The following is a 13,777-nucleotide window of genomic DNA, read 5'->3' on the forward strand; positions in this document are numbered from 1 at the left end:
TCACAAAGAACAGGTTGTTTCTTTTTTAGATATTTAAAAACAATTTTTCCAATTACATGTAAAAACAATTTTTAACATTTAAAAAAAATTTTGAGTCCCAAATTCTCTCCCTGTCTCTCCCCTCATTGAGAATACAAGCAATTTGATATAGGTTACATATGTGCAGTCTTACAAAACATAGGTCATTTCTTTTCTAACCCGATTCTTTTTTAGGGAGAGATGCTAAAATGATAGTTTAGGGGACTATACTTTTAACCAAGCACTTGAGAAAGTCCCTCTGGCTATTCGTGCAGAAAAGATAGAGAGACACAGTCTAGATGATAGTGTTTTTAAGTGGGTTTGAAACTGTCTGAATGGCTGGAACTAAAGAGTCGTCGCTAATGTGCCCATGTCAACATGGTAGGAGGTCTTCAGTGCAATGTTTTAGGAGATCGGGGCTTGACTCTTTGCTATATCATATTTTTGTCAGTGATCTGGAAGAAGGCATAGATGACGTGCTTACCAAATTTGCAAATGACAAATCCGGGAAGACTATAAAGAAAGGAAAGAAAGAACTATTTATTGTTCAGTTGCATCTAACTCTGTGTGACCCCATTTGGAGTTTTCTTGGCAAAGATACTGGAGTGCTTTGCCATTTCCTTCTCCGGCTTATTTTACAGATGAGGAAATTGAGGCAAACAGGGTTAAGTGACTTGCCCAAGGTCACACAACTAGTAAGTGTCTAAAGCTAGATTTGAACTCAGAAAGATGAGGATTCATGACTCTAAGCCTAGCACTCTATCCACTGCACTGCCTAGCTGCTAGGAACTTTCCATGTTATCTCATTTGATCTCCACAATGATTCTGGAAAGTAGATGTTGCTATTACCTCCATTTTGCAACTGGGGAAACTGAGGTATGGTAGGTAGAAGTTAAATAGCTTGCCCATTTTTGTTCAGTTATGAGTTGGACTAGATGGCCACTGAGTCTCCTTCTGATTCTGATGTGCTAGGGGTGCTGGGTACGGTGGGGAAGAACTGTGGACTTGGTGCCATTAACAAGTGTGGTGATTTGAACCCAGGTCTTCCTGACTTCAGGTCTAATGCTCTATCCTTGGCACTACCTAGTTACCTCTGATAACATAAATAATAGGTTCTAAAAAGACCTAAGTAGGCTGGGATGTTGGGTGGAATCAAAAGAGATGGAATTTAATAGACATCAATGTAAAGTCTTAGACTTGGATTCAAGAAATCAATTTCACAGTTACAAAATGAGTGAAGCATGGCTAGGTAGTTTGTCTGAAAGAGATCTGAAGGTCTTAAAAGACTGAAAACCTAGAATGAAGTCAACAGTATATTATGGTGAGCAACAAATCTAATGAAGTCTTAGGTTGCCTAAGAGGGACATAATATCCAGGACTAGAAAAGTGACAGTTTCTTGGGATTCCGTCAGACCATATCTGTTATATTGTGTTCTGTTGTAGGTGCTACCTTTAGGAAGGGCACTAATAAGTTGACTATTATGCAGAGGAAGGCAAATAGGAGGTCGAAAGGTCTTTGGCTCATGATCAGTTCCAGAAAATGGAGTTATTTACCCTGGAGAAGGAAAAACTTAGAAGAGACATGAGGACCATTTTCAAGTATTTGCAAGTTTGCTACATGGAAAGAGGAATAGACTTGTTCATCGTGACCTCAGAGAGCTTCTCATCAGAATTAGAAGCATTGAGTGGAAGACCAAAAGAGGAAAATCTAGACTTGCTGCCCATAAAATCATCCTAGCTATGAGAGTGATGCTAAAGTGGAAGGAGTTGCCGTAGGACCTAGTGGGATCCCTATTAAAAGCCACCCAAGATTTATACAAGTGAAGGCTGACTGCTGGTCAGGAATTTGTTCTGTAGAGATAATTTTTGTTCAATTATGAGTTGGACTAGACGGCCTCTCAGTTTCCTTCCAATTCTGATGTTCTAGGGGTGCTGGGTATGGTGGGGGAAGAACCATGGACTAGGTGTCATTAATTCACTTGTGACCTTAGTCAAGTCACTTTTCTTTGTGACTCAGTTTTTTTCCTCAGTAAAATGAAAGGGTTAGGAAAGAGAATATTGAAGTAGAGTCCTTAGAGACTAAGTTTAGGACTAGAGCATACACTGAGAACAATATTAAAATAAGTCACTTATGGGGGGGAAGGGGAAAAGAATTTTTTTCCCCACACACCTACCATGCGCCAGCAGTGTTTAACATTACAAATATTTCATTTGACACTCACAGAAATAGGTGCTATGATTACCCCTATTTTATAGGAAACTGAGGTTAAGTGGCTTGCCCAGGATCACACAGCTAATACATATCTGAGGTTAAATTTGAACTCAGGTCTTCCTGACTCCAGGACCAGACCTCTCTCCACTGTAACACTTAGTTGCCTCTCATAGCGCTTTGAAGTTTGCTAAGCACTTGCCTCACAACAACCCTGTGAGGTAATTTGTGCAAGAGTTATTACCCTCATTTTACAAATGAAGAAACTAAAGCTGAGAGAGGTTAAGTGACTTGCCCAGGGTCACATGACCAACGAAGGTCTGAGCAGGATTTGAATTCAGGTCTTCTGAGTCCAAGTCATGGTTCTTTCCACTATGCAAGGACGAGGAATGGAGAACAAGAGGTGAATAGAGGTTTGAATCATAGAATCATAAAATGTGAATTACTGAGTTAAGGATCCCTTCTAAAATGAATGCTTTACACAGAAGAAAATTGGGATCTAGAGAGGGGGAGTGATTTGTTGAAGATCACACAATTACTCAGCAGCAGAGCCAATCCTAGCACAGATCTCTAGCTTCTGAGAACTGTGCTCTCCTCCCTATACCTTAAAAGAAGGGAAAGAGGCAGGTATAGCTGTGGATAACAGGGGTTATGGGGCTGCAGTGGGTTTAGGAAATATAGGACTTGAAGAGGCCTTGGTCAAGGAATTCAGAAACCCAGTGTCTGGTTGGATAGAACTCTTGAGGTGACCGTTTGTGAATGGGGGTGGGATTGGGGGGTGTTGGTCCGGAAACACGGTGTGTGTGTGTGTGTGTGTGTGTGTGTGTGTGTGTGTGTGTGTGTGTGTGTGTGTGATGGTAGGCAGCAGAAATTCCTCCAGGGACCAAACTAGGAAAATGATGATGGTAGCCCTCTGTAAGGGTGTTGGAGACATGAGGACCATGAAGAAAAGAATGAAGAAGGGTTCTAAAGGAAATTCAAAGTTATTTTTGGTCCTTGGTTTATTATTTCTGTTTCCAGAAATATCATGGGTTTGTGGGGTGAGGGGGACAGTTCCAACCTGAGAACCAGTGGAAAAGCCCCACATCAGGGGAGGGGGAAGAAGGGAGCTGGCAAATGAGAGTTGTACTTTCTCAGAGACCGAGTCCTAACCTCAAGGTAATAACTTGGAAGGGGGTTTCAAGAGGATTACTCTCAGCAGAAGGGGGTTTCTATTGGCATTGTTACAAAGGGTTAGATTTAACCGATTCCTATGGACCCTTGGTGCTAAGCACTTACTGTGAGCAGAGCTTTAACCAATGGGAAAGAGGAAATTTAGGCCCACGCTTAGGGGGCTTCCAGTCTGACCAAGGACCTATAGTTCTGCCCTCAGGAAGCTCTAAGGTCTCTCTGAAGCAAGGCAATCACAGAGAAGTGGTTGGGGAAAGTTTCTTTTTTCCTTTTTTCCTCCATCTGGCCTCAAACTAGGGGGTGTGTGTGTTACTTGCGTGTTTGTATGTGGGTGCCTCTGTGTGTATGTATGGCTTCTGAGGAATGGAAAGGAGTAGGGGTGCTGTGCCCTGGTAGAAGATCTTAGAGTAGGTGAATGGTGGGGAGGAGAAAAAATAAAAGCCTGCAAACTTATTACTTCCAGGCAAAGCAACGAAGGGAAGATTTTCCCTACCTGAGCGTCTCTCCTTGGGCAAGTTGGGACAGCCCAGGTTTGGGGAAAGGCCAGATAAGAGCTTAGAAGCAGAGGAAGGAGATGTTTGGAGGAGGGGTGGATGGTTTGCCACTGGGGGACATTTGTAAATATCTTGCTAGCTTCCTCCAGTCTGGTTCCTTCCAAACTTCCCCCCCTCCCCAGAACATCAAAGCATTAACAGCCTGCATAGACTCATAGAGTTCTGGGAAATGGAATTAGGCTCTTAATTTCATTGTCCTGCACCCCTGTGGTAACATACTTTCTTGGATATACGTATCAAAAGCTAATAAGGTGACCCGCCCTCCATCATGGAATGACACCTTGCCACCTGGGCTTAACCACCAGGTTAGGTTTCAAATGAAAAGTAGGGGGTAGGGGAAATGCAAAACTAGGTCTGTTTGTCTACCATCCCAAGCTTCTCCCTCCCTCCTTGCCACCCAGAGCCACCTTCTAGCCCAGAAACAGCTATCCAGCCAGGCCAAGGGTTTGGCAGGTTGAGATGCTAGGGGATGTGGCCACATCTGGATCTCATTTCCCCACCCACCCCCCCACCCAAAAAAAAATTAGAGGGAATTAGGAAGATGGAGGGGGAAATGGGTTGGGGGTGGGGATAAAACTCATTGTTGGCTCTTGACCCAAATTCCATCCAGATTCTGGCCCTAGAAAGTCCCCCTCTCCTATTCCTTTCCTCCTATACCCTGGACCTCCCTGGTAATTGCCATAATGACCTGACTGGCCACTTCTCCCCTTGTAAACTAACCGACGCTGTTGATAGCCTGACTGGGTATGTTTGCTCTAGTCTGGGAAGAGGGCATGACAAAATCTAAAGGACAGTGTTTGGACGTAAAGAGGGAGAGGTTATAGGGACATCCATCAGAGTATAAATGGTGGTTCTGGAGGCCCACAAAGGAAAGCAGTTTACCCAAAAAGTCATACAGCGTGGTCATGGCAAAAGTTTGGGAAGCTCTGATGCCTTCTCTGATGCCGCCAGATTACTCGGCTGGTGTCTCACCCCAGGGGTGGGATGATCGGCTTGCAGCAGATGGTATACCCCTCCCCACCATCTCTCCCAATCAGATGGACTCCAGATACACATCTGGAAGACACATCCCTCAGCAGGGCCTGAAATATAGATGCTTTGAAGTGACTTTATCCACAAGTTAAAGAAATACAGGAAGGCAAATAGGTAGCTCCTGCTTGGGTAGGTGAACCAAGGGATACTTTGGAGTGGTAGGGGTGGGAAAGAAGAGGCACCTGCCTGGTAGATGCAGTCTATAAGACATCCTGTCTCTTCTCTCCCCTCAGTCAGCCCTGGCTTGGGTGAGGATAGGCATTCCATGCCCAGACAGATACCCCAGGGCATCTAGAGGCTACAGCAGCTGGCACTGGGTGCCCCCTGGCTGGGTGGTGAAATGGAAAATCCCACCCACTTCTGCCAGAAGATGCCCAATCTAGTAGGGAAGCTGGTGGTGCTCAGCCAGCACAAGCAGAGAGCCAAAGTATCCATGCCTTCCCTTCTCCCACCAGTGGGCATTGTTTGCTTTCTTGGCTCAGAAAACTACAACCTCCCTTCCTTTCCCAGGGTGTGGGTGTTGTTCCCTCCCTATAAAGGGTTAAGTCTGCCCTACGGGCGTTTCTTTGGGTGGCAAGAACAGACACATTGTGGGGCCAGGGCCAGGCAGGGCCCTTGCGAGTTCAGAAACAGATGTTGGGCTTTGCCTAATCATAGGCCAAGGAGAGGGAGCCAGCGGAGCCCTTCAATTCCCAAGGAGTCTTGGTGGCATGGGGAGGGGAGGGGAGTATGGACTGAGTGACAGGGAGTGGGATGGGACAGGGACAGGAGCCAGCTCCTTGTGGAAGCTGCATATCTCCACTGTCTAAACTTGAGAAAGAATCTCCTATTCTTCAGGGTAAGGGTTGGGGGGGGGGGGGGCAGCTCATTTCCCAGAATCCCATGGCACTGAGGCTTAGCAGTGGGATGGAGAATTCCGATTCGAGGCCACTGCTGTTGTCCATTTTCTGTCTATGTTCTTGGCTCTGGCCCTTCTCTCCTCACGTCTGTACATACACATCCACCACACACCTATTCACAAACAAGGAAAATAATCATTGGTGTCATTTATATATAACTTTCTGTTTTGCAAAGCTCTTTCTACGTGTTATTTTATTTGATCCCCACAATAACCTGTTAGTAGGCACTAACACTCTCATTTTACACGTGAGGAAATAGGTTCAGTGGTTTTCTCAAGGTCATACAACTAGTAAATATCACAGTCTGGTCTCCCATGTCAGATGTCAAGTTCAGCACTCTTCTGCTAGCCAGGACACCTTTCTCCATGCACCCTTTCCACTCCTACCACCCTATGCCTCTGGAATGTGCAGGGGGGGGGGCCTTAAGGTGAGAGAGGCTTCTGAGTTGGGCTGGGGCCTTAGGGAAAGGGAAAATACAAGAAAAGAAGGCTGAGGGGTGAGGCAGTGGAGGGAGGGAATGCAAAGTACAGGTGGAGAGGACTTACTCACCTCTTATGTCTTGTAATCCTTGGGCAGAGATCCCACCCCGATGGACAACCCGGACCACACCTTTGCTGGGCTCTGACAGCCCACCCCCCATCACCCAGGAGCCTCGTGAGCCCCCAGAGCCTGAAACTGAGGCCAGCACAGTAGCTGACGTGGTGACCACTGTGATGGGCAGCTCCCAACCTGTAGTGACTCGAGGTACCACTGACAATCTCATCCCTGTCTACTGCTCCATCTTGGCTGCGGTGGTTGTGGGTCTGCTGGCCTACATTGTCTTCAAGAGGTAAGTAGGAAGGTTGAGGGCTTCAGGGCTTGAAGCCTTTCCTCCCAGATATGTGACTTTGACCTTTGGTCTTAGATTTTTCCACATTTAGGGAAAGGGAATGCTTCTGGATCAATGTAATTTGGTCTCCTGACCATTGACCCAGAATCACAAAATCACAAGCTATGCGATCATGATGGAACTTTAGAACAAAGGATGTTCAAACTAGGAGGGATCTTGGAACAGAATGTCAGAACTGGAAAGGACCTTCCGATGCCAGAGTTGGGAGGGATCTTAAAGATTATACAGAGGAGGAAACAGACTCAGGGAGAAGAATGACTTGCCCAAGGTCACTCACTTCTTTCCTCCTAATTATAGACTAAACTCCTATTCCCTAGCCATTCGGGGGTTGGAGTGTTAAATCTCTGGGTTGGAAAGGGCCTCAAAAGACATATGGTCCAGCCCATGCCTGAGCAGAGATGAACTACATAATGTGTCTGACAAATAGTAATCCAGCCTATTCTTCCCATGGCAGCCCACTCCATTTCTGAATAGTCGTGATTGTGAAGATATTTGACCTTTGATTCTGAACTTTGGGTCTTTGATTCATGATCTGAACCCCACAATGCACATATCTTTTCACTTCAGCTGAGAACCAGACTCAATTTTCCCATCTGTTTCTTAGTCTCTGGATAGGGTAGAAGAAAGTGAATTTATGAGGGCAGAGAGCTGAAAAGAAATCAGGAGATCCTCCCTTCTTCCTTTCCTCCTTTCCTCCTTTCTTCCTTCTCTCCCTTCTTACTTCCATCTCTTCTACCTTCCTTTCTTCTTCCCTTTCTCCCTCTCTCTATTTCTGCCTCCTCTTCTTTCTTCCTTCATCTCTTTCTCTCTCTCTCCCATTTTCCCTCCCCCTCTCTCTCTCACTCTCTCCCTCCCTCCATTCCTTCCTTCTTTCTTCCCTTCTTTCATTCCTTCCTTCCTTCTTCCCTTCTTCCATTCCTTCCTTCCTTCCTCCCTCCCTTCCTCCCTCCCTTCCTTCCTTCCTTCCTCTCTCCCTGCCTCCCTTCCTTCCTTTCTCCCTCCCTCCCTTCCTTCCTTCCTCCCTTCCTTCCTTTCTCCCTCCCTCCCTTCCTTCCTTCCTCCCTTCCTTCCTTCCTCTCTCCCTGCCTCCCTTCCTTCCTTTCTCCCTCCCTCCCTTCCTTCCTTTCTCCCTCCCTCCCTCCCTTCCTTCCTTCCTTCCTTCCTTCCTTCCTTCCTTCCTCTCTCCCTTCCTTCCTTCATCCCTCCCTTCCTCCCTCCCTTCCTTCCTTCCTTTCTCCCTTCCTTCCTTTCTTCCTTCCTTCCTTCCTTCCTTCCTTCCTTCCTTCCTTCCTTCCTCTCTCTTCTTCCCTCCCTTCCTTCCTCCTCCCTTCCTTCCTTCCTCTCTCCCTCCCTTCCTTCCTTCCTTCCTTCCTTCCTTCCTTCCTTCCTTCCTTCCTCTCTCCCTCCCTCCCTTCCTTCCTCCCTCCCTCCCTTCCTTTCTCCCTCCCTTCCTTCCTTCCTCTCTCCCTCCCTCCCTTCCTTCCTTCCTCTCTCCTTCCCTTCCTTCCTTCCTTCCCTCCCTCATCAGAAGCTCAGCCCTCACCTAATGTTCTTTCCACAGTTCCTAGACTCTACTTGCTAGAGTGATCACTCATTGAGTATAGAAGACTTCTATGAGATGAGGTCCCTTCCTTCATGAAACTTACGTTCTAGCTAAAGGTGATAGATAAGAGAGATAACTATAATACACAATGTTACTGAATAAATGCACAAGAGAAATAGAAAACAAGTTCATTGCCTCCTCATATGTCTCACCCATGCACATGAGCACCCATGTTACGGATAATTAGGAGTACATGTGCTACACACACACACACACACACACACATTCGGGTGCGAGCTGCGAGATGATCCAATCAAATATGCAAATGCAAACAAGAACCTGCACCACCTTGAGGCCCTGAGTCTGTCCCTCTCTGACCGCAGGTGGAACAGCTGTAAGCAGAATAAGCAAGGCGCCAACAATCGGCCTGTGAACCAGACCCCATCTCCAGAGGGGGAGAAGCTGCACAGTGACAGTGGCATCTCCGTGGACAGCCAGAGTCTTCATGACCAGCAGCCCCAGACTCAGACAGCTCAAGTCCAAGGTACCCGAGCGGGGGCTTCTGTGGGGAAGAGGGTCAGAGGGAAACTTCTACACCCCTTGGGACTGTGGCTGATTCCATCCACAGACGCCCTCCCCTGGGTTCCGATAAAGCAGGCTGTTGTAGGGATGGGCGTTAGACTTACAGAGGAGGAAAGTAACCAAGGCAAGTGGATGGTGCTATCTTCTTCCAAGGAATGATCTGAAAGAGAAACTTCTGTAATGATAATAACAACACAATGACAGTGATAGTGACAGTCGGCATTTATGCCGCACCCTAAGGTTTGTGAGTCCTTATAACAACCTTGTGAAGTAGGTGCCCATTTTGCAGACGAGGAAACTAAGGCACAGACAGTAACCCGCACGGGGTTATGCATCTAGTAAGTGTCTGAGGCAGGATTTGAACTCAGTTGATCCAGACTTCAAGTCCAGCACTCTATGGACCATCTAACTATTTCTATGCATCTAGAACTCGGGGGGAGTGGTCAGCCTGGACTCCTCGAAATGGATGAGACGACCTTGGAAGCCCTTTCCAGCCAGAGGAGCTGGGAGGTCTCTTCTAAACCAGAACTTCCAGGCTCATCAAGCTAATTGCCCCCCTGGGGCTAATTACCCCAGAAAGTGGCTGCAATTAGCCTCCTGCCCCAGACTTCCCAGGGACAAGTGGTTAATTATGTCCCTAATTAGCCACCCATAGCATGGTTCCAGTTCACCCACTAGGCACTTGTACCTTCCTATAGACTATTCAGAGAGACATTGTCTCACACCCCCTCCTTTTCCCTCCCTGTCTTTCTCCACCCCCACCCCCATCCTTGGTCAGTTGGAGGGGGAGGAGCAGACCTGGGAGCAAAACTGCAGAATTTGCCTTGGTTATGCCCTGGACTTAGAGTAGTCACATTCTCTCCCTGTGCTTTTCTCTCAGTTCATAGGATCTGGAAGTGAAGGGAATCATCCAGACCAGTGGTTCTGAACCTTTCTTGTGTCATGGACCCCTTTGGCAGACTGGAGAAACCAATGAACTCCATTTCAGAATAGTGTTTTTTAAATGCATAAGAGAAAATATAGAGGTTTCCAAGGGAAACCAATTATATTGAAAAAATATGTCATTGTTTTCCTTTCAAAGTTCATCTAACCTCTGCAATATATTCATTTAAATTCAAGAACCACTGATCTAACCAAATTTCTCGTTTTGCAGATGAGAAAACTAAGAGCGGAAGGTAAATGACTGCTTAGTCTTAATACTTCCAGCTCTAAGTCTGAGAATTCACTCCTGGACAGATGACACAACCATTGTTGTTGCTGAATAGATTCAGTTGTGTCCAACACTTCACGACCCCATGTATCACATTGTCCTGGGGTTTTCTTGTGGAAGAAACAGGAGTGGTTTGCCACTCCCTCTTCCAGTGGATTAAGGCAAACGGTTAAGTGACTTGCCCAGGGGTCATAGCTAGCAAGTGTTTGGGGTGGGGTTTGAACTCGGGTCTCACTGACCCCAGGCCTAGTGCTCTATCCACTGAGCTACCTAGCTGCCTTGATACAACCTATTCTTGATGAGGTCAGAGTTGGGAGAGCTGGTTCAAATGCGAAAGAATTCACTTAGACCTTCTCTGTAGCCACTGGGAGCTTTATTGACACAAATCAGTGGGCTAGCCCTGGAGGAAGGACTAGCCATTTACAGAGCGACAGAGGCTTGCTTTTATAAGGACAGGATAAGGGAGACAAAGGGAATTTCATGGTCCAGGACAAGGAGAAGTTTGGTGGTATTTCAGGTGTCAGGGAAAGAGCAACTCAACCCTTAGGGCATCTTTGTATTAAGATACTTTAGGGCTTCTTCAGGTTAGAGGATAAACCAGGGAAAGGGCAACTCAATCCTTAGGGCACCTTTGTATCCACATCATTCTGAGTCCTTTATCCAGGGTCTCTGGCCTTCTACCAGTTTAACCTCCAAACCGTGCTGTTCCAAGGTCGGTTTATTCCCCAGAATGGAGTCTCCTGCTGTCCATCTTGTAAGGGGTATACCTTTCCCTGCCTGACTAACTGCCCCGCCTCCCATCTCTCTTGCAGCTCTCAAGGGGGATGGAGGTCTCTACAGCAGCCTCCCACCAGCCAAACGGGAAGAAGTAGAAAAGTTGCTTAACAGCTCATCCGGAGACACCTGGCGACACCTGGCCGGGGAGCTAGGCTACCTGCCTGAGCATATAGACTCCCTCACCCGAGAGGACTGCCCTGTCCGGGCTCTGCTTGACAGCTGGGCTGCCCAGGACAGCGCCACCCTGGATGCCCTCTATGCTGCCCTGCGCCGGATCCAGAGGGGAGACATTGTGGAGAACCTCTACAGCGAGTCCACTGCCACCTCCCCCGTTTGAGCAGGCACTGGGGCTCCCCTCTCTCCCCTCAACCCCTTCCCCTCAGCATCCCACAGGGCAGAGCCCTTCAGATGTGAAGGAAACTGGAGAGGGAGGAGAGACTTCCTTCTGCCCAAGGGGACACTTACCCTCTTGGCTAATGGTTACCCACTGGGGTGTCTTCTCCCTCACTCCCTCAGCAGGTCCTCAGACCCTCTTTCAGACTGTCAGACACTCGAGCCAAATCCCCAAGGAGGTCCACTGGAGAGCAAGGCCCCCTTCTCTCCAGGGGGTAGAGGTCAGAGGTCAGGGAGTGGGCTTCCATTCTTTTCTTCACTTTCCCTCTCTTGACCGTCCTGATTTCCATCTGTGATAGCAGCCCCTCCACCTTCATCTTCCCCTCTTTCCTGTGACTCCCTGCTCCCTACCCCCGCCTCTTGCCTTCTGGTTATGGAGAAGCGGCTTAGGGTGGAGGGTAAGGAGAAAAACCATCCTCTTGCCCCCATGACCACAAACTCAGTGACAGAAAGGGGACTTGGTAAGAGGCAGGAAGATATGGTCATATGGACTTGACACTGTGAACCTGGGGGTGAAATACTGTCCTCTGATGAACTTTTAATCTTAACTGCTCTATTATTCCTACTCTACTCTTCTGGTCAGAGGCTCGGGCAGTGAAAAATTACAGAATCTTATGTGGGCAGACTTGGCAGGGACCTAAGCAACCACCTAGTTCCTCTCCTGTTACAGTGTCCTTTTACACTGAGGCCCAGAGAGGGGGGAATGACTTGTCCAAGGTCATACAAACACCCATCGGGGATGATGGATTTTTCTCCCTATAAGGAAAGTAGAAAAGGAGAGAATAGGGGAGCTTTCCTTGCAGGTACATGCTCACCCTTACCCCAAACTCCTAGGTGTCCCTACTCCTTTGCCCAAGGGACCAGGGTCATGAAACAGGGCTATTTTGATCAACGTGTGACTGAGTGATTCTGCTGGTGGCTATTCCCATTGCTAGGGCCCCCCACCAACCCATCACACTTACACACACACACACACACACACACACACCCCTCTTCAACAACCACTTTTTGTCTCAGGCGGGGACAGGATCCTGTCTCAGGAAGCTGCCAGAGAAGATTCTGAGGGAATTTGGAATCTGTCCTCCTTCTTTATTTTCTTCACCCTGGGTTTGGCGGCTCCAGCCCTGGACCAAGCCAGTGATCCCTCCCTCTAGAGCAGGAGGACAGAGGCAGGCTGATCATACCGGAATGCCTTTCTCTCCACCCTCCACTCCTAGGCATCCTGGGAGGGGCAGAGATTTCCTTTCACTGTGGTTGCAAGGCCAATTAGGTGTGGGATGAAGGATGAAGGATGATCAGATCTAGGCTGGGGGCAGGGCAGGAGAGGATCAGTTTGAGTGGTAAGCTTCAGGATCAGAGAAGCAGGACAGTAGGAAGATTAGATTGTACTCAGCAGAAGATCTCTCCCAGGTATTGGGGACCTGGCAGGGACTCCTCTTCCCATCTTGGTCATCAGGCAGATGGAGGACAGAGGGGAATGACCATCATTTTTATCAATGGAATTTCCACCACTCTCTGTTCCTACCCTGATTTCCTCAGACCTGGAAAAGTGATGTTGCAATAACTTCGATGCTCTTTCTACTTATCCTGGAGTAAAGAAGAGATCCCAGGCCCTGGGAGAGGCTTGCTGAGTGGCCCCCTCCTCTTGGTTTGGGAGAGGGCTCTTCAGGCCCCATGTAAGAAAGCAAGGATTTTTTTTTTTTTTTGGCACGAAGGCAGGGTGGGATCGTGAAGGAAACTGTGGAAACCCGGAAACTGTACATAATGCCATCTCTTTGACTTGGTTCTGTCTGGGGGAATGAGAGGCTTGTCCTTGTGGTCACTCCCTGAAGCAGAGTTTTATTTATTTCTCTCTCCCTTTGAGAAGGAGGGGGTTGGCATGGGGATGGGGGTGGGAACTGCTCCACTTGGGAGAAGGTTTTGCAAGTATGTTTTAGCATGTGTATGGGTGCTTGGCCCCTCTGACCCTGAAATCACCTTTTCACCCCACCCCCATTGGATTGGAGGTGACAATCCCCCTTTTTCCCATGGGAGCAGGGGTGGGGGAGGACTCTCGTCTATAGCCTCCAGATCTGTCCCTCTGTTTGCCCACCCTCCAGTCCTCAATACCCTGTCCCCTTGCATCCTGTGTAATTGTCTCTTGAATCTTCTTGAAACCAACACATAAAACATAAAGGATGATAATTAAATTGCAAAAAAAGTACAGATTTTTTGGGAATAAATATTAAGGGAAGAAGCAAAAATGGAAAGGAGGGGGAACCAGATATCTAACCCAGGCTTCAAGATTTGTTTCCCTCAGCCCTCTATAGGGGAAGTTTTAAAACAAAATCAAGTAAAATTTTGCAGTCATGAAGTGGTTAATTTTTCATGCTAATGAGAAGAGTTGGAGGGCAGTAGGGAACCATTCTTACTTCCACCCCCTCTTCTGAGGCTAGAGAGGGAAAGTGAAATTGACTAGGCATGAAAATGACCAGCAGTGAACTTGACCTGTGTGTCATAAG

General features: G+C 47.6%; 1 protein-coding gene across 1 annotated transcript in view; it reads left to right on the forward strand.

Annotated features, from left to right (window-relative positions):
* Nucleotides 1-13,470, forward strand: part of NGFR (nerve growth factor receptor) — a 31,020-nt gene extending 17,550 nt beyond the window's left edge. The window contains exons 4-6 of the mRNA XM_036753376.1: nucleotides 6,459-6,711; nucleotides 8,698-8,858; nucleotides 10,919-13,470. Coding sequence (XP_036609271.1) covers nucleotides 6,459-6,711; nucleotides 8,698-8,858; nucleotides 10,919-11,220 — 716 coding nt within the window. The 3' untranslated portion in view covers nucleotides 11,221-13,470. The remainder of the gene's footprint in view (nucleotides 1-6,458; nucleotides 6,712-8,697; nucleotides 8,859-10,918) is intronic.
* Nucleotides 13,471-13,777: the final 307 nt, after the last annotated feature.

This window comes from Trichosurus vulpecula, chromosome 4 (genome assembly GCF_011100635.1).
Source record: "Trichosurus vulpecula isolate mTriVul1 chromosome 4, mTriVul1.pri, whole genome shotgun sequence".
Classification (NCBI taxonomy): domain Eukaryota; kingdom Metazoa; phylum Chordata; class Mammalia; order Diprotodontia; family Phalangeridae; genus Trichosurus; species Trichosurus vulpecula.